Raw genomic sequence first — 22,372 nt, forward strand, 5'->3', positions numbered from 1 at the left:
AAAATGCAAGGGTATACTTTGGTATATTTACGAGGCCCTGACGGTATACTTTATCGATAATTTCGCGGTCACACTGCCGCCGTGATAATTCTTTAAGTAATTTGCAAAACAATTGGCTACTAAGGGCAACTACACTACAATACGCAATCATGGCCCTTCGCTTGACACAGAGACTGCTGCAGACGCAGACGCCGTTCCTGACACGCGTAGGTTTTCGTTGGCTGAAAATTGGCTAAAATTACATAATGCGATGGGCCTGGGAACAGGCAGCAGAACTGATGATCTCAATCGAATCACATTTTAGGGCTATCCCATGCTGGTGACCAAGGAAAAGAGCGAGGATGTAGCCCACACCAAGTCGTCGCTGCAGAAGAAAGTTACGGTAGATATTAGCCCCCTTGCACAATTGAGGTTATAGCATAGATATAACTGTGCATATATATGTTTGTGCAGCGTACAGATATCCCGTCGGCGCAGTACGGTGGTCGTCATGCTGTCACCATGCTACCTGGCGGTGGAATCGGCCCGGAGCTAATGACATATGTAAGAGAAATTTTTAGCTACTGCGGCGCTCCAATCGATTTCGAGGTGATTGAAATTGATCCCTCTACCGAGGGTAATGATGATCTGGACTATGCCATCACTTCGATCAAGCGCAACGGTGTGGCACTCAAGGGAAACATTGAGACCAAGTCGCAGGAGCTGTCCGAGGTTTCGCGCAACGTGGCCATCCGTAATGAGCTGGATCTCTATGTGAACGTTGTGCACTGCAAGTCGTATCCTGGTATTCCGGCGCGCCACCAGGACATTGACGTTGTTCTGATCCGTCAGAACACCGATGGTGAGTATGCCATGCTGGAGCACGAGTCGGTGCCCGGCATTGTTGAGAGCATGAAGGTGGTCACCGTCGAGAATGCAGAGCGTGTGGCCCGCTATGCCTTCGAGTATGCGCGTCAGAACAACCGCAAGAAGGTCACCACCATCCACAAGGCCAACATCATGAAGCTGTCCGATGGCCTCTTCCTGGAGTGTGCCAAGCGTGTGCACAAGGACTATCCCGAGCTGGAGCACGAGAACATGATCATCGACAACACCTGCATGCAAGCCGTCTCCAAGCCCCACCAGTTCGATGTGATGAACATGACCAACTTGTATGGCACCATTGTGTCCAATGTACTGTGCGGTTTGATGGGGGGAGCTGGCCTCATTTCCGGCCGCAACTACGGCGATCATGTAAGACCTAATCATTGCAGTCTGTTACGAAAATGTGCGTTGATATGTGATAATTTCGTTTTGCAGTACGCAGTCTTTGAGCCGGGCACCCGCAACACAGGCACTGCCATTGCTGGCAAGAATATTGCCAATCCCGTGGCCATGATTAATGCCAGCATTGATATGTTGAATCATCTAGGCCACAAGGAGCATGCCAATGTCATCTATGAGGCCACCTACCAGACCATTGTCAATGATGCCATCCGCACACCAGGTACGAACCCATATCCCAACCCAAAATTTTCTGCGAATTGTTAATATTTAACTGGAATATCTTTGCAGATCTGGGCGGTAACCACTCCAGTACCGATGTTGTTGAGAATATACTGAAAATCTTGAGCGCCAAGCGCGTGAATTGGTAAAATAAACATCTGGCGTTTCCTTATTTGCCTATTTACTATGTTTTATCGCGCTCTCAACGAAATGCTGTATTTAAGTGTTGAATCAGAAAACACCCATCTATCCGCTTGTCCTATTTGTATCGAGTACTTCAGCCCCCGCTATATCGCGAGCCTCTTATGTTGTATTATAATTTCAAGCTCTTTTATTGTATTATTTTTTTTATTTGTACTCCCAAACAGAACTGTAAGTGTTTTATGTAAAACTTTATTGTTTTAACCCACAACTACAACAACAACACAAGCACACACACAAAACTAAACTTATAGCTAACATTATTAATTTTGTAGTCTGTAGTTTATTTTCTGTTGACAAAAATGCTTTTGTTGAAATTTATTTATGTTTCAAGTTGTCCACTTAGTGGCTTAAAGAAACACCCAATATACCTACACACTTACACACAACACGCACACCACACCAAAAGTATGTAGTTTACGTCCACGCTCGGTATATCTTCTTGCAACCAAAACTTGTATGTGCTTACACAAATCTAACAAATAATTGTATTTTCTCTACTCCCTCCAACTCCTGAAAAATGCTTACCCGCTCGCAGGCCACATGGAAACTATTTCAACCAATTATAGGCACTATCGCACTACCGAAACTCAACCTAAACCCAACCCAAAACAAAAAAACTAAACAAAGCAAAGCAAAATTAAATTAACACTGAACTAAGCCAATTTAAGAGAACTGTTATAAGAGGCATCTTTTACCCCTAAGCCAATGCATATTCAGCGTCTAATGTGAAGCCCCACCCAACCAAACCCCGAAAGATTCAGTTGAATTTATGTTTGAGGTCAAATTGTCTCCGCTGTTTAACAAAATCCAAAACAACTATCTACCCCTAAATGCTCAATGTTCATTCGTGTATTCCCCCATTCGATGTCAAAAGTGTGATACATCAGGTAATACAAACTCTAAACGTATATTTCTATATTTATAGTAGTACGCATGGACAGCACACATAATAATGCATTTTAATATTCTACTCCACAGATTTTCTTTGCCGGAACCGTCACTGTCTCTGAACTATTCAAGCCACCTCTCTCCCCCTAATCCTCTCTCTTTTATTTAAATCTATCATTATCCTAAATAAAAAAGTTCGAGCCTTTGCTACACTACCCTCTTCAGAAATTGTTAGGTAGCCAAGAGTTCCAGGAGTAGTCAACAAGATATGTATATTGTAAATTCGATTTTCCAAACGAACCGATTGTGTAATATTACCTAGAGAAATTCAAGCAAAATGTATTATTCTGTTCGAATATTTATTAGTAAAATGTAAAAAGAAGACTTCTGTAATGGGCGTTTTTAATTGTTTGGGGTGATAAGGGGATTGGATCGTCTTTAAATACACCAAAGGGTACATACACTAATATAAGCTCAGTTATCTGCAGATTTTCCCTATGAAATGACAGAATCGTTGAAAAGTCCCTAAGGATCGAACTATAATCTACCCAATAAGATTTATATTACGACTCCCTGCTCGCTTTAAGCATCCCTGGTTCAGTTTTAGCAACTGAGCAGATCTTCGATTAAGACTTCGATGTTTGCAGCATCTGCTGTCTACTTCTCCAATCTTATAGGAGATCACTACAGATCTTCAAGTAGAGTCCAAAACTTAGTCCGATTGCACAAAGGAGCGATTCTGCATATCGTCTTCAGATTATTCAACTTTACTCAGCACACCTAGAAAAACATTAGAACCGCTTTTCACACTTGCACATAGCTGCCAAATAACACAATTTTTCCTACTTCGGTCATTTATATCAGAATCATGTTTTTTTATTTAACCTTAAAAAAACGACGACAATAATTCATCATCATCATCCCATTAGTTTCTAGCTTAGAAACGCAGCTTCTGGAAGAACCACTTGTTCTTTCCCTCCTTGTAGATGGACTCGAACTTGACGCGGGTCTGGAAACGGTGTGTCTTGCGCTTGACGGGATCCTTCAGGTCCTTGGGCGACAGTTTCTCGAAGCTGATGTCATGCGCCGTGTAGCGGGTGGGCATCAGATGGTTGTAGTTCAAGCTCCTCAGGAAAGGCTTTATCTTGGACTTCTTCTTCAACTTGTTCTTGCCCATCTTCTTGGTCACCTTGCGGGGGTACCTGTCGATACCGGCGACCAGAGCATGACCAAAGGGTTTCTCCGGGGTGCCATCGTCGGAGGTCTTGACGATGATGGCCTTGCGGCCAGCGTAACGCCCGCTAAGGACGATTACGATCTTGCCCTGCTTCATGATTTTCCTCATTTTGGCGGCTGTAGATGTCCAATCATTGTTTTTGGTTGTGGGTGGAGGGCGCGTATACATAAAATGGGAAGAACAAAATTAACATTGTTAGCAAAATGGTCATTAAATTACTAATCGCTATTAAAATAATACATTTTCACTGTTCAAATGTTAATTTCTTGCACAAACAAGTAGATTTCTTAAGCATCAAGTACGTCTGCTTTTTGTTTTGTTTGTCCTTTTAACAAGGGTTTATTTTGCTTTAATTGGGAAATATGCATGTCAATAGCTGTCTTATCGAGTACTCCGTACAGGTACTCAGTTCTTTTCATTATTATTGTTCAATGTTGGTTTGATATTTCAATGGATTTTTAAGATTTATTTTCACACAACTTACAGGTCTGTTCAGCGACCGGAAAAGAAAGAAAAGCCAGACGTCAATAGCACGACTTTGACAGTTGCGCAAAACCATCGACTGCACTATCGATAGTATCGATGGTTTTGGGCGATAGAGTTGAACAATCTTTTTTTCAGAATTATCTCACATGTTTGTGAATTAAATTATAAATGTTTCTACAAGTTATATATAGATATAATATTTGGAAAAATTTATAATAGTCTGAGGAATCTTGTCAATCGCATGAAGTATCTAAGCCAAAAGTATCGTTCATTTCAGTTTATTAATGTAATATTAAACCAGCGCTTAGATGTCCGCAGCGTGCCACCACTATCTGAAGTTTTACCACCAAAAATAGTTCGTTTTTGACCACCATGGTCCATCGGGATCAAAATCTATTAACGCAGATGGTTCCTCTTAATGTTAATATGTCAAAATTTGCACAATAGGGGTTTTAAGAGGCTTGCACAATTGTGAATCAATTGTATTAATTCCTGTGACGTACAGGCACTGTTTCAGCAGCAGCAACAATTCCAGAAATGGCAGCAGCAGAAATTCCTAACGTGGCTACAGTGGTGGCAACAAGAACATCTGCAATATAACAACCAAGCTAATCAACGCCTAGAAAGCTTGAACAAATTATAGTTGAAATGGGCGTTCGGGGTACTTTATTTTTCAACTCGAGCCAGCTGTCCCTGTGAGGGATAACTGTTACAAATGGAGTATCTAGGTACTCCCCTGGTACGCAGTAGTCCGTTTTCGTGGGGACAACATTATTATTGTTAAGGATGGACGAATGACCCATCTGCTGTGAATTCCATTGGCCCGAATCTCTTTAACGAATGGCTGCCATTTTAGCATGCTCCTTGCCAGCAAGGTTAAGGCTCTGGAGGCATAGAATGTCACTTCAAGCCTCATTTGGTGTCGTGCGGAGAGCCCTGCTGATGCATAGGACAGCAGTTCGCTGGCCTATGACCAGTTGATTTGTGGTGGTCCCCTTTGAGAGTGCCGGCCACCACACTGTGAGTCCGTAGAGTAATATGGGTCTAACTATTGCTAAATAGATCCATTGGACCATATTTGTGCTCATGCCCCATTTTAGACCGATAGCCTTCCTGCAAGTGTTAAAGGCAATTGTGGCCTTTTTCACTCTTTCTTTACTAATCAGGTTCCGATTAAGCTTTTTGACAATTATCAACCGTAAATAATTGGCCTTGTCGCTGAAGGAGAGACTGAATTAATTTAGTATTGGAGGTTTGAGAGGCGGAACTTTGACGAGGCTGTGAATAAGACGAGTTCCGATTTGGAGGGATTTAGGCCAAGTCCGCGCGATTTTATCCATTCTGACAGTCTGACAAACTCTCTCAGCGGAATGCATCGGCAACAAGAGCCGAAGGCCTTGGGTCCAATCCCCTACACACTGTTGACGCCTCTATGCGCTTGCTTAGTTTGCTTGGTGCCCTGGGTCTAAACAAGTGGCAGGCGATCCATGCTGATGGATCTCCTTTCTTTAGCAAATTCATCAGCTTAAACTAGTCGGCCCGCCTGATGTGTTCCTTGCTTCCATCTGAATTGACTTCATATCGTTTACCGTAAGAAAAGCAACCCTGCTCTCCATCGAAACTAGGGGTTAAACTAGTAAGTATAAATCTGTTCAATTTGGAAAGATAAAACTGTCAAATAGTATACTTGCAGTCAAGACATACATAACCTGAAATACGACCATTAACAACCTTAACGACCATGTACATATGTATATATATTTAATTACTTTTACTGGGTTACGCGGTACTCATGTATGTACAAAACACATTACATACTAATCATTGCGAAATTAGAAATACTACAACTGTTTAGTAGAATTCTTGTTGTAGAAGAAAAATGCTCAGCACTACGTCTTCTTTTGGATAATCTTGAAGGTATTATGCCTGTTCATAACATAGCTAAGAGCAGTGGCAGCGGTTGTCAGTCCGGTCAGATACCAGAGGCCATGCAGGGCTGGATGATCTGTGGAGATAGGAGCAGCAGATATACCAGGCTATCCCCTTGAGTTTTAGTTCAGTGAAGAGCTTACCCAAATAGTTCCAGATAGGAGCGCCTAGACTAAGACCAATTGTAGCCAGCTGCACGCCCGTGTTGATTTTGCTGAGCAAAGTTGGCTCCAATTGAGCCGTCACATGGGTGGCATCGAAGTAACGCGAAAAAGTTTTCTATCGAAGGAACGTACAAAGTAACACAATCATACACTTGGTTGCAAATTTCAGACGGCACACTCACTGGAGGGGGAAGACTTATGTAGCGAATGACAAAACCAGCGGCTAATAGGAACACATCACGAAACACAATAATGCCCGCAAGCCATATGGGCATAAGATCGGTATAGCAGAGCGAAATCACCAACGAACCCATCAGCAGCTTGTCGGCCATCGGATCGAGGAAGGAGCCGGCCTTGGTGGCCTGCGAGGGCCAACGCCGAGCAATCTGTCCATCCAACTATGAACAGAAATAAGAACAAATGATTTATATCGATTTTAAAACACTTTTGCGCTCGTTCCTTACCAGATCCGAGACACCAGCAATCGCCAGTAGACTCATGCCAAATGTAAAGTCGCCCTGGGCAATAACATAGCCAATGTAAGGGGAGAGTATCGCACGACTGATTGTCAGCATGTTGGGTATGGTCATGATATTCTCGCGCTCTTCGCGTATTTCAACTATCTTCTCGCGAACCCGCTCCTGCACTTTGTGACGTGCCTCTCGGATGTCGTCGACAAGGAAGTTCTTGCGCTCAATGAACTCGGCACGCTGCTTATCAATGACCCCTTGCAGTATATCCCGTCCTTGAAGGGTGCGCAGATGCAGCGAATGCTTCTTGGCATCCGCATAAAGACGGAGACGGGCCACATCCCAGTTGCGGCGCTGTTTGATGTCCAGGAAAGATATGCGAATGAAGCCGGTAGCAGCGGCATAACGATTTAGGCAGTTTACAAAACTGCTGCCACCCACACCCAGTACGTGCTCCAGCGTCGAGGCACCATGGTGCGGTCCTTGGCGAAAAACCATGGCGGGCAGCATGGTCTTTAAGCAGAGCAGTACTAGACACTCGCTAATGTATTAGTACGAACTCTGCAGAGTGGTACCTTATCGTTTACGTACTGTAAAATATATATATATATGTACATTGATTGAGTTTAAAGTTATTTTGATTAGCGCAGCATGGCCTTGTGCCATTTGGCCGAACGATGACCCTTGGATTCGTTCCATAATTCCTTACCATTTGTTAAGAATCGTTGATAAAGTGCTACAATCAAGTGTAACACGACATGGATGCTTTTTTGTTGATCTAAATTCGAAGAAATTACTGGTTTTAACTGGAATTTAGAGATTTTGTTTTTATTTTTTATTACACAAGTCGGCGCTGAGGTAGTGGTGGTCGGACAGCTATTGAATGCACTATCGATATTTGCAATGGTTAGATAGTATCTCTAAGCGATACTCTTGTGCGATACCCTCTGCTTTCAATGTTTGAAAAAAAAACTAAAGCGATGGCACACAATCACTAACCAAATAGCATATAAGATTGTCAATTCAAAGGAAGCGAAACGTCACCGCAGAATGCGCGTCGGCAAGTCCCAGGCCTCTGCCAACGTCGCAGCTACAAGTATTAGTGCGTGTAGAACACGCAGCTAGAAGTCCCAGCTACATTTGTATAAGTGCGTGTAGAGCACGCAGCCAGAAGTCCCAGCTACATCTGTATAAGTGCGTGTAGCCAATGATTTTTTAGCGCTCCAAACCGGTTTTGTCTTGATTCACACGGACACTGCAGAGCTCAGAACAAAAAAAAAATTCAATAGGTTTCAAGCGCTAACAATTAAAGCGCACATTAAGTCGAGAACATAACCGACGACGAGAACAGAAATTGGAAAGATGTATGTACATATACGTACATATGTGTTTACATATATGCTTATATACATATATATGTTTTTATATTTATCTGAAAAGATTTGTCTGTAAAAGATGGAACGGTAACACGGAAGCTGGTGCAGCGTAATCCGGAACCATGGCTGGCATCGGATGGACCAGGATGGCCACGGAAATGGCCACAGGATCAAGGACCCTAGTGGAGACGCGAAAAAAGAGGGAAGGCGTAAAAATGGCGGGAAAAACAACAGCTACGACGACAAAAACCATCTTGAAAGAGAAAGAGACGAAAAACAAAACTACCAAAACAATTACTAGTGAGAAAGAGGAAGCGGATGTGGATGTTTGTCAGACGTCCGTGAGTACAAGATCAATAACGACAACTAACAACAAAAACAACAACAACAAAAACATCAACAACAAATACTACGAGGGCCACAAAGGCCCTTTTGTAGTGTATATAGACAAATTAAGCGATAATATTTCCAGGATCGCAATTAACCAGTTCGAGCTATCCGAACTGTTGATAAAACTGGGACTTGGCGGTATAGAGGAGGTCGCGAGGATAGGCTATGGCAGGTGCAAGATTGTATGTAGGTCGGCCGACGGTGCAAACAAGCTTGTTGAAAACAGTGTCTTCGCCGCCCACGGGTACTCTCCTCGAATTTTGCGGCACTTTGTGCAAAAGGCGGGCCTAAACTTTGGGATCCCTGGCCACCACTCGGAGGAGCAGCACTCGGAGCTGATCATCTCGGACGTCCCCATAGAGGAAATACAACGGATTTCCAGAACAGACAGAACCTCGGGGGATAGGGTACCCACCGGCAGGGTCAAACTATGGTTTAGAGGGGAGAAGCTGCCCAAGGAAATCAAGTTCCTGTACACCAAGGTAACAGTGAAACCTTTCGTCCAGTTTAGCCAATGCTTCAGGTGCTTTAGGTTCGGTCATATGGCGCAGCACTGCAAGAGCCTGGCGAGATGTTTCAAATGTGGTCGGGACCACAGCAGTGACACGCTATGCTCGGGGTGCGAGGCCAGAAGGAAAGCGTTCGCAATTCAAAAAAGCATGACGCTCGAAAACCTATCACGGGCTGAGGTCAAGGCTAGGTACCCGACACTCTTTGGTAGATCTCCACCCAACCCTGGGGACCCAGGGGAGTTTCCCCGACCCACTTGGCAAAATGGCATCCTCCCCGAACGCCAAAACAACAACACTGAGGCAGCTAGGGAAATTCACTCTGTTGCTTCGTTCGCCGAGGTGACCAAAGCCAAAAGAGCGGCAGCCCGCAATTTGGAGTCGGCTAAGGCAGCTGCCAACATGGCAGAATGGAGGAACGCTATCAACGCAGATAGCCCTCAATTAAGTGAAAAATGTGTGAGAACAATGCCCGTGGTCTCATCTGTGGCCCAGGAAAAGCTTAACGCACTGGGATCCATGCTTACAGCGTTCCTGGTGGAACCCAGAAACATTTCCAGGGGGGATTTGTTACAGAAGTTTTTCCAACAGATCTTGGAGTATGTTAGCTCCTCCAATGCTGAACTCGACCGTTTGCAAATTGTGCAAGGGGTGGAAGCGGGATACTCTAACAAAAAACAATGAAGATTCTACAACTAAACATTCAAAGTCTGACTTACAACAACAACAAACAGCTCCTCAATATGTTTCTAATAAACAACGAAATAGACATTGCAATCGTTTTAGAGATCTTGGTTGTAAATAATGCGGACTTCAGTATTTAAATTACAACTCAATCGGCAATCACAGAAAAGACGGCTACGGCGAAGCAGGATNCCCGGTACTCTTTGGTAGATCTCCACCCAACCCAGGGGACCCAGGGGAGTTTCCCCCACCCACATGGCAAAACGGCATCCTCCCCGAACGCCAAAACAACAACACTGAGGCAGCTAGGGAAATTCACTGGGTTGCTTCGTTCGCCGAGGTGACAAAAGCCAAAAGAGCGGCAGCCCGCAATTCGGAGTCGGCTAAGGCAGCTGCCAACATGGCAGAATGGAGGAACGCTATCAACGCAGATAGCCCACAGTTAAGTGAGAAATTCGTGAGAACAACTTCCGGGGTCTCATCTGTGGCCCAGGAAAAGCTTAACGCACTGGGATCCATGCTTACAGCGTTCCTGGTGGAACCCAGAAACATTTCCAGGGGGGATTTGTTACAGAAGTTTTTCCAACAGATCTTGGAGTATGTTAGCTCCTCCAATGCTGAACTCGACCGTTTGCAAATTGTGCAAGGGGTGGAAGCGGGATACTCTAACAAAAAACAATGAAGATTCTACAACTAAACATTCAAAGTCTGACTTACAACAACAACAAACAGCTCCTCAATATGTTTCTAATAAACAACGAAATAGACATTGCAATCCTTTCGGAGATCTGGGTTGTAAATAATGCGGACTGCAGTATCTTAGATTACAACTTCATCGGCAAGCCCAGAGAAGACGGCTACGGCGGAGTAGGAATCTATATTAGAAAGAAAATTAGATTTAGCATTCTGAAAATAGACAGTGATCTAGAGATCGTAGGTATTAAGACCTTGAACCTCAAAAACAACCTCAACATTTTTAGCGCATACGCTGCGCCTTCAATGACACTTTCCCAATTCAAATCGGGCATTTAAAAGGTGTTCGAGCTTGCGGAGTCCCTAGACTACCCTTCAGTCGTAGGAGGAGATTTCAACGCCAAGTCTTCCATCTGGGGAAACCCTTCCAGTGACCGCAAGGGCCACAGCATCGAGAATGCTACTCGTGAGGCGGGTTTTATCTGTCTTAACGACGGATCTCCAACGTTTTCCAGGAACCCTTCCCAATTCTCTGTTCTTGACCTCACCTTTTCCAATCACAGGATCGGTAGAATCGACTGGCAAGCCCTTAAATCCAAAATAACCAACAGCAACCACTTCCCAATCGTCATAACAGTCGAAGGTTTAGATGCCTACATTCAAGAGAAGAAAGTGCTGCACAATAGAATAAATCGTATTTTAGGAGCAAGCAGTTTTACCAATCAACAAGAGCTCAACGATAAGGTCAAATCCCTGACCAGTAAGAACACAGTCACCATTCCCAGCACCAACAAGTATATTGCCAAAAAATGTTGAAACAAGGGGATAGAGAGACTATTTCGCGTTAGAAATGCGTGCAGGCAAAAATACTATTACACCAAAAAAATTTGAGGATGCCAGGGCCACTATAGAGGCCGACCGCAGCCTGCAAAATGAGATTAAAAATTTCAGAAGGTCAAACTTCTTAAAGTTCTTAGAAGAGCTTTCCTATACGCCCTCCATGTGGAGTAGAGTAAAGAACCTAAAGAAATACGTAGGGAACACATGGACAGACGAAAACGACAATGGCTTTCTAAAAATGGTCAAAGACATCCCCTCCACTGCAAGCAGTAGACCCCCAGAGAACATTCCACCTTTGAAATTATAAACAGGGTATGGCTCAGTGGCAACATCCCAGAGGTCTGGCGTAGAATCGAGGTGGTACAAATCCCCAAGAAGAATGCGGACCCCGCTTCCTTCCAAAACTACAGACCTATTTGCCTAATAAATACCTTGTTTAAGTCTATAGAGGGGTTGATAAAGTTAAAGCTGGACGAACATATTACAAGGCATGAGCTTTTGCCGGTCAGATCATACGCCTTCAGGAGGAACAGGTCCACGGCGCTCTGCATCAACGACCTGATCAACGAGGTCCTGGCTCTGAAGGCGAGAGGTAATCAGGTCGTGGCGGCCTGTGTTGACCTACGAAGGGCATTTGACTGCGTAAGAGTCGACACGCTAGAGCAGAAGATGAATGTCATGCAGTTCGACCCGAATCACACTGCCTGGATTGCCAGCTTCCTGAGCAAGCGTCTAGAGTAGTTCCCGTTCTCACTCCAACTCCACTTGTCCCCCCAATCAGTCCCGTCGACAGAGTCAGGTTGAGACAAGTTGAACATGTGGCGTGAACTGCACGAGATAAACGATGGCAATTGCCTACTGTTTCAGTATGCGGACGACTTCTTTATTATTTGCTTCCACAAGGAGATTTCCATTGCCAAACGTATGCTCCTAGAAAAAATAGACAGCTTTGAGGCAAGATGCAACAGGCTTAACCTTGCTTTCAACCCAGCCAAATCCAAAGTGGTTCACTTCAGCATCCGAAGAACCGAGCTGAACATTGTGCACCAAGGAGTCGAGATTATGCAAGTAGATCAGATAAAATATCTAGGCAGAATAATTTCAGCGAACAACTCAGCCTTAGTGCACATCGAGCAAGCCATTTCGGAGTCAAACAGAACCTGTGCGTTCCTAAGACTACTCAGTGGGTGCCATTACGGTATCAGCCCAAGGGAGGGCTCATAGTTTACAAGGCCTTTGTCAGGAGTAGACTAGAATACGCTTGCTCGTCTTTCAGCAACTTGTCCAAATCCGCTCTAGCCAAAATCAAATCTCATTGTAACCACCACCTTAGAAAGTCACTAGGCTTTTTCATCTGCACCCCAATCCCGATTATTTACCACATGGCAGGAGAACTTCCCCCGGAATACAAAATGAGATTCCTAGCGGCAAGAGAGTTAGCCAAGGCATTTGCGTACAGCCTCCCAGCGAGTAGGACAGTGTCCCTAAACAGGGACATAAACACAGGCTACGCCAAGGCATTTCGGGAGTTCGGTGATATTCTGGAGAATATCGAGGTCTTTGAGAGTACAACTTCGCATTGCACCAAAATTAGGTCAGACTTAGACTTTTTTAAGGGGGCTGCTGAGAACAACCATAGCTTAGACCAGGCATATTGGTTCTCCATAGGGAAAAAAGGGCACTCCTGACAAGGGAAGGCTTCGAGACCTACTACACTGATGGATCAGTAGCTAACAGAAACTCTAGCGCAGCTTTCCTACACGACAGCTCAGGTTTCATAGACAGCTTTTAAACGCACAAAACCTTGTCATCTTTGTCCGCCGAGTTGATTGCAATTGAAAAGGCCCTGGACCATGCTATTTCCCGCGGGTTTTCTCGTATAGCCATCCTAACGGACAGCAGAAACGGGGCTCTAATACTGGCAAGGAGCATTCAGGATAATTTTATCGCTTATAAAATCAGGGAGAAGATCCGTCAAGCCCAATACCTAAAGAAGGTAGAAATCCATTTTATACCCGGCCACGCCAACATCCCTCAGAACACGACAGTAGACTCAGCAGCCAAAGAAGCACACAGACTGGGAAAATATACAGTCGTTAAATGGAATCTTAAAGATGCAATATGTGAGATACACCGAATACTGAAGGAAGAATGGGAGAGAGAGTATGCCGAGTTTGCCAGCGTTAAACGCAGAGGATACTGCTCACTTTTTCCCTCTACCTCAACAAAACAATGGTTCCTAAATAGAAATCAGCTAAAAGCCATTGACGCTAAAAGGATCAATAGACTGCTTAGCGGCAGTGCATTTGATAGGCACACACTTGCCAAAATGCACGTAGTCGCAAGTAACATTTGTGATACTTGCGATATTATCGATGACGCATCGCATATAATTTTTAATTGTACCAAGTACAACACAATAAGACTAAACTACCCATCGCTAAGGAAATATAATAATATCTATAAATTCTTCGAAAAAGAACAAATTAGCTCGTACCAAACTTTAATCGAGTTCATCGACAAAATTTGAGTAAAACTGTAACAAGTTACATATCTCGACGTGGCGATTTCCACCTTGTAAAGGCGGGCGGCCAAATAATCCCTCTCCACCCAAGGGTAGAACCTCAAAAACAAAAAAAACATGAAGATATCCTGACGTGGTTTGCGAAATTAAATCAAGCCACCGTTGTGACCAGCTGAGATCAAATTTAATGAAAGCATCATTAATAAGCTAGACCGCAGGCCCGCCCCGAACCTAATTTAAATTACGCTCCCACTTAACCAAAGCGTACGCTGTCATGGCTTGGTGGTTGGGTCGGGCGACTGACGGTGCCTGCCGTCTTGAATATGCAAATGAAGTCGCGGTTAATGATTATTACTTAAAATATACTTTGGCAATTTAGTCAAAAGTTGCCAGCTGCCAATATGTTCTGCATTGGGCTGAATTTACGGACGGCAGTGATGGACCCATTTAAATGTCGATACTGAGCTAATAATTATAAAAATGCCAGGTGTGCATTTTCGACGAGACAAACAGCAAGGCAAACTTTAAATATTACAGCACCTCGTTTCCTTTGTGTCACGTTCCGGCGCGTTCGATGGCCATCATCGTAATTACAAGTGGGACAGGGACAGGGTGCCGAAAAGTTGACAAAAGAAAAGTTGCAATCCCTCCCAAGTGTCCACACTGCATCAGTATTAATAATAAACTGCAGGCGAAGGTGTTCGACACAATAATGTCCGAGGCATGTCAAAAGTCATTCTGTATGTTAATTTTCGCCATTCTCATTTTTTGCGTTTTACTTTTTCCATCTCCTTTTTATACCCGGTACTCGATGAGTAAATAGGGTATACTGCATTTGTGGGGAATAACGGATGTTTTTACGCACAGAAGGAAACGTTTCCGACCCCATAAAGTATATATATTCTTGATCAGCATGAATAGACGAGTCGATAGAGCCATGTCTGTCTGTCCGTCCGTCTGTCTGTCTGTTCATCCGTCTTGTTGAGCGCCTGGATCTCAAAGACTATATAAGCTAGAGCCTCAAAATTTTGCATCCAGATGGCTGTGTGCTCACACTGTTACAAGTGTATTTCGACAATTAGCCCCGGCCCGAAGAGCGAAAATATCCCACAGCTAAAATTTTGAAGATAGAAGAAAACTAGAAGCGCTATTCCGTTGGAAAAGACTATATCTATAAGATCATCGAATTGGGATTCGATTGGATAATTATTACAGCCATAGTGAAGAGATTAATTTTTTATTAATTAATTAACACCCACCCCATCCAGCATTTTGTTTTGGTTTTTTGCATATTCTCTCATTCACACTCTGCTTCGTGTAGTGTGTGGCTCTATGGTTGGGGGAGCGAGCTAAAAGGGCGTGTTGGCGTGAGAAGTGATGTAGATGTAGATGACATATGTAGATCAAATTTAAAATTTGGAAAAAAACACTAAGGTACGGATGTCCTACTGAGTACCGGGTATAAAAGTTGTGACGCGGAAGAAGCGTCTCAAACGTACCTTCTCGTTTTTTGTATAATGTTAATTTATTTTTTTTTTTGCACGCCTCATTGCGCTTTATTAATAAAAGTAATTTTCCGCCTCTCACACTGGACACCCCGCATACCTCCCTACTGTGTTCCTGGCGTAGTGAAGATGGCAAACGTCAGCAGCAGCGGCAGAGGAAAAGCAGTAGAAGCTGTTAAAGAATAGGAAGGAAAGAAAAGCGAAAATGATGGCTGCCATTTTGCATTAAGGTTGGACATTTCTCTTGCTTTTGTCTGCCCACCGCTACCACGATATATGGGTGTGTATGTTTGTATATGTGTGAGCCGCTAATTAACTGTTTTACATTAAGTGGCCATAAACGCAGTCCAGTAGGGACACCGAATATTTTAGTCTATTTTAATGCGTTTCGAGTGGCTGGGCGGCGGGCGTGATCGGCCTCGGACAATGAGCAACCACTGGCCATTAGCGGAAATATCTGTGCGTTTCTCGCTCTGAGCCACAGACTTCTCCCCACGATTGGCCATTTTCTTAAATGATTTATGACTGCTTTAAAGGCCAAACCATAAAAACAGAAGCCAACTTCATCCGTAGCAGAAGTCTCCCGGGCTCAGCACTCGCTGTCCGGTGTTTTCCTTTATGCTTAATTTAATTAAATACTTTGTCGGCCTTTTGGCCTCTCCCCTCTCTCTCGCTCTGCCAAAAATGGTTAATGTGGTCAACATAAAATGTGGCAGGCTCATTTGGCTTTAAATTATTTGCGGCCTTCTATAACGCTTGCGGGCTGAAATAATCGAGACATGTATGAACTGTATATGTATAATTGGCTCCACTAATGAGAGAGAAACCAAGTCCGAGTTGGAGTCCGAGCCGGAGTCCGAGACTTGGCCAGATGCGGTTCAAGATTTATCGTGCCCAAGCTGTTTCCACACTGAGCGAAATACCGAGAGTAATGTCAAATTCTATTCCCTGGCAACCACTACTTTTGGCCGCCATTTCTCAGTGTATTTTATATGGAATTTTCCGGACTGTGAAAAAAAAAAATCAGCACAATATTACAAGTTGAATTTGTGGCGGGAAAAGTTGTGGCAGCACCAGCAGTCCAGCCCCTCTTCAGGTGATCGGATGTCGGTCCTTCAATTCCGCAACTGCCCACAGTCCGCCCACAAATCACAAGCCAGGGACGACTAATTAGAGTGCAGAAGGGAGAGCAGAGTACGGCAAAGTCTTCTTTTCAGAAATGTTACAATGACTTTTTACAAACTCCAACTATTTTCAAGCTGTGCTCAGGACTAAGGACTGGCAGTAGCCCAGCCACAGTCACTGCGCTAGTAGACCCGACCCTAGTCGAGCTAGCCCCCAACTTTGCTTTGTTCTATGTTATCAACCCACAAGTGGCGGCAAACTTTTTGCTTTACGGTGTCGCCCTCCTTTTTCTAGGGTTTCCCCACTTGGACGGTGGGGGGCGCAACTTAAAAGAAGATTAAACCACAGCTGGCAGCGGGCCATCAAGAGCGGATTCGTTCGTCTCCAACGGCACTGGTAGAGCACTTTGAACCGCTCCTGTTGGGGGCCGGGACTCGGTCGAGGGCTCTCTTTACATGAGAACGCTTGGCGATTTTCAGGCGACACTTGTCGAAAGTTACGCGTAGTTATAACAATGTGGGAGTGGAGGGAGGGAATGCGATGCTCTATGCTGTGGGCCACGTTTTCGTTTATGCCTTCACAATGTTCTTGCATCAAAAGTTGAGAAGCGAGGCTGGAGGTTCGACTATGCGGGCTGCCTTGACAGGGTTCGACAGCGGGGTACGGTGTCCTGCAGATGGGTGTCGCAGTCGGAGAAACCGCAAACAAATTAACAATCGTGAGTGAAGTCAGCAGAAACAAAAGACCAAGAGATAAGCGAAATTTCAAGGGTTCTTTACACACAAAAGATTGCCTGTGTGTCCGGAGATGCCACTGATAATAGATTTTCGTAAATGTACAAATGTCATATGTACGTACACATGTACTTACATTCACAGCTCAAAGAAACACTCGTTTAAAATTTTGTTGTGTTCAAGGGCTTTAAGATGAAAATCAATTTGTTCGAATTTTTTTTTTGTATACCGTTTATTTTAGTTAATAGACAATTTTATTCACAAAATATAACAAATTATATCAACGAAGATATAACTTAGAGCATTCGAAGTTCGTCTATGGCACCCAAAAAAAATTTTCAAAGAAAACCGAAAATATCATGAAATACTTTCCTTAAGCTGCTCCTCAAATCGTTGCTGTGCACTGAAATTCTTTTGACTTTGTTTGCAATGCAAAATAATGAAAAAGGATTTTTTTTTTTAATTGAAAGTATCTCCATGGCGACGTCATTAAATCGCTTTTAATATAATGAAGCCACTTACTCTACAGGACAATGAATCAGGAAGCTAAAATATGGAAGCTGGAAATGCTGGAGAGGTCTGGTCAAAAGACGAGCAAATCAATCAAAATATGCTTGAGGAGGGTAAAGATAAACTATAATAAAATCATTAGTCTGGAAATCCCAAAACGTTTCCTGGAATGATGATGAATGGGTGCGCCTCGTCTCGGCATTTGCTCTTGCCTAGAGACTGGACCTCGCCCGCCCAACCCCAAGTGGCCACCAGGCAGCAGTCATGACAAAAATAGGAATTTTTTTGAGCTCAATCTCTTTTTAATAAACAAAACACACCGAGGGCGGGCCGGTGTTGGGGCATGCTTCAGCAGCTAACACGTTCAGAGGCAGAAACAACAACGACTCAACGGCGTCATTATCGGAGAAAACGCAGTGCCACAGTCCCAGTTTCATCCAGACGCCAGTTCGCAGTCCCCATATCGAATCCATGAAAATGGTTTCTTTCGATACCCTTGCAGAGGGTGTTTCAATTAGAGCAAATATAAGTGACTGATCAGCTTCAAAAGAAAATGGTGGAATATTCGCAAGAAACTGAGCGGAGAAAGAAGAAAATAAAGAAGAACAGTTGCGGCAACAGCTGCAGAGAGCAGGTCGCAGAGAGAGCTACTTGCAAAAGTTTTGTGAGCGGGAGAGGAAGAACAGTTTTTTACGTTAGCCGATACCAATGCTGGTTTTTACACTATTGCTTGCTAATTATTATTTTTGTGTTTTGTTGTGATTTTAAATAAAAATTTTCCTTAAACATTTTTTTTTTTGTTTCTCTCTCTTTATATTTACAATCTGTTTTTGTAAACAATAAGTAAATTTTAAATTGTCCTTAAACATTATTGATTTGTTTTATTTTACATTTTAAAGTGATTGTTTTGGTTTTCTTTTTATTTACGTTTATAATTTCCAGGGTATTCAAAATTCTGTCACGCCTGCTTATTTTTTACTAATTTTTTTTTAGGGAAGAAAAATGAAAATGTTTAACGGAAAAAATAAAATACTCACGTTTCTCTCAGGCGAACGTGATTCAATTTGTTTTGTTGGTTAGAAAACTAAAATAGCAAAAGCAAAGCGCCAAAAAGATGCGGAAAATATAACTAAAGCCAGAATGGGCAAGCTGAAAGGAGAAGCAGAAAACCAAAGCAAAACCAAGGCGAAAACAGGAAAAATTATAGACCAACCTAATAAGCAGTGGGCAGGGCAGGGCCCAGCGAGCCGACCGGAGTAGAGAGAGCCTTAAATGTGGGCGCCCGAGTGTTGGTCACTCGGCACATTCCAAACAAAACGAGAAGGGACGTGTGAGACGCATCTTACGCGTTACATCTTTTATACCCGGCACTCAGTACTACATCTGTACCTTAGCGGTTATTTGTAAAATTTTAAATGTTTTCTTCATTTGTCATCTACATCTACAACACTTCTCACGCCAACACGCTCCGTTAGCTCGCCGCCCTACCCTAGAGCCACACACTGCAGACTCGCGGCAGAGGCAGAGGCAGCGCCCGCACACAAAAAAAAAAACAAATATAAGCAGCTGGATGGGGTGGGTTAAAAGATGCCAGAGGCAACGGCAGAGGGACTGCAGAGGCTGAGGCTGAGTGAAGCAGAAGCAGAGTGTGAATGAGAGAATGTGAAAAGAACAACAAAAGCTGCGGGACAAGGTGGGTTTAGCCACTGGAAATTAATTTCTTCATTGTGGTTATAATAAGGATCCAATCGGATCCCAATTTGGTGATCTAATAGATATGGCCATTTCCTACGGAATTCTTTTATCTTCAAAACTGTAGGTTTGGGAGGCTTTCGGCCTTTTGCGGGAGCGGAAGGGGGTGGGGCTCATTTTTTAAATAAACTGGTTTCAGTGTGAGATTATAGCAGTCTGGATGCAAAATTTGGTGCCTCTAGCTCTTATAGTCTCTGAGAACAAGCCGACAAACAAGACGGACAGACGGACAGACAGACGGACGGTCAGACAGACATGGCTCTATCGACTCGGCTATTGATGCTGATCAAGAATATATATACCTTATGGGATCGGAAACGTTTCCTATAAAATACAATACAATAAATATACAATATAAATACAATATACCCTATTTACTCTTCGAGTACCGAGTATAAAAAGGAAAAAGGAAACTCAAAACGAAAAGCGAAAACGGAGAGAAAAATGCTAAAAGGCAGCTGTTTGAGCTGTAGTCTTAAACTAGCATTGAGGCGATTCTTTGCACTGAATGGCACTGAAGAATGAATGGGACTGGTGCAGTGCCTTCCCAGCAGAAAAGGCAAGGCAAATCGAGAGTGAGGATGGGCCTGGCGTGCGGCCTCTGTAGCAGAGGGTGGTGAGTGCAGTTGCTGTAAAGTTTCCTTCAAGTAAAACTAAACTAAACTCTAATCACAAGCAGAGGCATTTATTTTGTACAGCTAAATCAGGATATTTGCACGAAGGTTATTTGTGTGCAGAGGTATGAGAGTCGACGGTAAAAACGTGTCTTGCTTGTAGCCGAAGCCACACGAAGCTTTTACGATACGCTGTGATATGATGTAATTATGCAAGGTGGTCTCGTACATTCTTCCCGAAAATTCGGCCTTCGGTCAACTATTATTCAGTGCGTTTTGCAGAAAAAATTGACCTTTTTTAATCATCATTTACTTTTTGCCGAAGAGACCACGAGTTGCATTATGCGCTGTGGATGTTCTGCCAGTGATCTTTTTTCCCATGAACGTTGCAAACGACGCTGACGACCACTTATCGATATGGAGGTAAAATATCTTAAGCTAAACCTGCCCTTCTTCAGTCATTCCCCATTTACACTGAACAATTTGTGTAGCCACTCTCGCCTTTTCTTAAATGAAGTTAAACATGTTGTGGTTGGCAACACACCCACAGTTCTATACGTACATATGTATGTACTATGCTCTACCCCGTGGAATCCCTCCCTTCACTGTTACATACCCATGTGTAGGGACACATATTGTAGATTGCAACATAGCTTCCTGGTCATTGTGCAGACTGCCCACATGTCGAAGGTCGTTTTAAATTAGTTTTACTTCTGCGTCTTCATATTTTTATTTATTTTATTTTGTTTCGGTTGGTTTTTTCTTGTTTCATGAGTGTACGAAAGCACAAGTGTGTGTGGGTTTGTTATGAATCCCCCTACATGAACACTGGTCGATCTTTAACAATGTGTGCCATGGGATTTGCTTTCCAAACAGATTGGTGCATTGAGGAGGTCGCTTTGCCACCGTTATAACAATTACGTTAGGCATTTACGTCACGTAAGTGAACAGCAGCAAGGAAATCCAAAAATCCTCTAGGAGGAACTCAGGAGTTCCGAGTCCCATATTCCCTGCTGGAGAATCGCTTACTCATACCATAATCCATTGCTGGGAGTCTCCTCTTTTGGTTGTCTTGTTGTTGTGTGGTCCCGTACCCGCAATCGTACATATTTATTTGCTTGAGCCACGTGTAACAACAGCATTCGACATAATCAACAACTTCATTTTGAGGAAAATGGCTGCCAAAGGAAGTGGTGGCTAGTGGGGGGCAGCCATGCCAATTGTTGACAACGTGTGCTTGTCCCCCCTCTACCATACAACACTCCAACTCAGCAAAAACGAGAAGAGACGTGTTAGACGCTTCTTACGCGTCATAACTTTTATACCCGACACTCAGTACTACATCTGCACCTTAGCGGTTATTTGTCAAGTTTTACATTTTTTCTTCATCTGTCATCTACATCAACAACACTTCTCACGCCAACACGCTCCTTTAGCTCGCCACCCTCACCTAGAGCCACACACTGCAGAGTCAGGGCAAAGACGCGTCAGAGACGTGTCTGCGCGAAGCAGAGTGTGAATGAGAGAATGTGCAAAAAACAAATATAAGCTGCGGGACGGGGTTGGTTTAGCCACTGAATATTAATGTCTTCATTCTGGCTATAATAATGATCCAATCGGATCCCAATCTGATAGATATGGTCATTCCCTAGGGAATGGCGTCTTTAGTTTTCTTTTATCTTCAAAACTATAGGTTTGGGAGGTTTTCGTCCTTTTGGCTTGGCTAATTTTTTAAATACACTGGCTTCAGTGTGAGCATACAGCAGTCTGGAACCAAAATTTGGGGGCTCTAGCCTCCTTATAGTCTCTGAGAACTAGCCGACAAACAAGACGGACAGACGGACGGACGGACAGACGGACAGACAGACATGGCTCAATCGACTCGTCTATCGATGTTGATCAAGAATATATATACTTTATGGGGTCGGAATCGTTTCCTTCTGTGCGTTACATACAGCCGTTATTCCCCACATATACAATATACCCTATATACTCTTCGAGTACCGGGTATAAAAAGTAATAACAAAATCATATTAGCAAAAGGTGCGTACGCTTTTTTGGCACCTTTCATGCCGGTCAATGTGGCCAGAGTTTTCTAAATAATAAAGAGATGCTGTAGCAATACTTGGGAATGATTATTGTGGAGTGCAGGAATCCTTTCAATTTGATTAAAATAATGGAAGTATTTGTTATAATGATGTACAAAACAAATAACATTTTATCAGTTTCCAAAATCCTTTGAAAATCCTTTCC

At 43.4% G+C, this 22,372-nt stretch overlaps 3 protein-coding genes across 6 annotated transcripts; 1 reads left to right on the forward strand and 2 right to left on the reverse strand.

Annotated features, from left to right (window-relative positions):
* Positions 1–46: 46 nt before the first annotated feature.
* On the forward strand, positions 47–2,970 carry LOC117591219 (isocitrate dehydrogenase [NAD] subunit gamma, mitochondrial). 3 transcript variants are annotated; one of them, XM_034284388.1, is made up of 7 exons: positions 47–206; positions 305–382; positions 454–1,233; positions 1,300–1,486; positions 1,555–1,630; positions 2,225–2,576; positions 2,668–2,962. In XM_034284388.1, the coding sequence occupies exons 1-6, from the start codon at positions 150–152 to the stop codon at positions 2,253–2,255; spliced, it is 1,209 nt and encodes a 402-aa protein (XP_034140279.1). In that variant the 5' UTR covers positions 47–149; the 3' UTR covers positions 2,256–2,576; positions 2,668–2,962. The 3 variants fall into 3 exon arrangements, with proteins under 3 accessions (XP_034140279.1, XP_034140281.1, XP_034140280.1); XM_034284390.1 differs by lacking the exon at positions 2,225–2,576 and having other exon boundaries at positions 2,668–2,970; XM_034284389.1 differs by lacking the exons at positions 2,225–2,576; positions 2,668–2,962 and having other exon boundaries at positions 1,555–1,634.
* A 450-nt stretch (positions 2,971–3,420) lies between these two features.
* On the reverse strand, positions 3,421–4,422 carry LOC117591221 (60S ribosomal protein L27). The gene is made up of 2 exons (XM_034284394.1): positions 4,299–4,422; positions 3,421–3,930 (listed from the first exon to the last, which is right to left on the reverse strand). Exon 2 carries the CDS (start codon positions 3,920–3,922, stop codon positions 3,515–3,517), a length of 408 nt encoding a protein of 135 aa, XP_034140285.1. The 5' UTR covers positions 3,923–3,930; positions 4,299–4,422; the 3' UTR covers positions 3,421–3,514.
* Positions 4,423–6,057: 1,635 nt separating this feature from the next.
* LOC117591220 (probable cardiolipin synthase (CMP-forming)) lies at positions 6,058–7,814 on the reverse strand. Of its 2 annotated transcripts, XM_034284393.1 has the most exons (6): positions 7,706–7,814; positions 7,573–7,641; positions 6,858–7,453; positions 6,576–6,791; positions 6,373–6,508; positions 6,190–6,305 (listed from the first exon to the last, which is right to left on the reverse strand). In XM_034284393.1, the coding sequence occupies exons 3-6, from the start codon at positions 7,371–7,373 to the stop codon at positions 6,190–6,192; spliced, it is 984 nt and encodes a 327-aa protein (XP_034140284.1). In that variant the 5' UTR covers positions 7,374–7,453; positions 7,573–7,641; positions 7,706–7,814. The 2 variants fall into 2 exon arrangements, with proteins under 2 accessions (XP_034140283.1, XP_034140284.1); XM_034284392.1 differs by lacking the exons at positions 7,573–7,641; positions 7,706–7,814 and having other exon boundaries at positions 6,058–6,305; positions 6,858–7,373.
* Between the last annotated feature and the right edge of the window lie 14,558 nt (positions 7,815–22,372).

The sequence above is a fragment of the Drosophila guanche genome, unplaced genomic scaffold (assembly GCF_900245975.1).
Source record: "Drosophila guanche unplaced genomic scaffold, DGUA_6, whole genome shotgun sequence".
NCBI lineage: Eukaryota > Metazoa > Arthropoda > Insecta > Diptera > Drosophilidae > Drosophila > Drosophila guanche.

Coding starts and splice junctions, on each gene's coding strand:
- LOC117591220 (XM_034284392.1), bottom strand. CDS start 7,373: ATGCTGCCCGCCATGGTTTTTCGCCAAGGACCGCACCATGGTGCCTCG. Junction 6,792..6,857: donor TTGCTGGTGTCTCGGATCTG/GTAAGGAACGAG, acceptor TTCTGTTCATAG/TTGGATGGACAGATTGCTCG. Junction 6,509..6,575: donor ACATAAGTCTTCCCCCTCCA/GTGAGTGTGCCG, acceptor TTCCTTCGATAG/AAAACTTTTTCGCGTTACTT.
- LOC117591219 (XM_034284388.1), top strand. CDS start 150: ATGGCCCTTCGCTTGACACAGAGACTGCTGCAGACGCAGACGCCGTTC. Junction 383..453: donor CGCTGCAGAAGAAAGTTACG/GTAGATATTAGC, acceptor ATGTTTGTGCAG/CGTACAGATATCCCGTCGGC. Junction 1,487..1,554: donor TGATGCCATCCGCACACCAG/GTACGAACCCAT, acceptor ATATCTTTGCAG/ATCTGGGCGGTAACCACTCC.
- LOC117591221 (XM_034284394.1), bottom strand. CDS start 3,922: ATGAGGAAAATCATGAAGCAGGGCAAGATCGTAATCGTCCTTAGCGGG.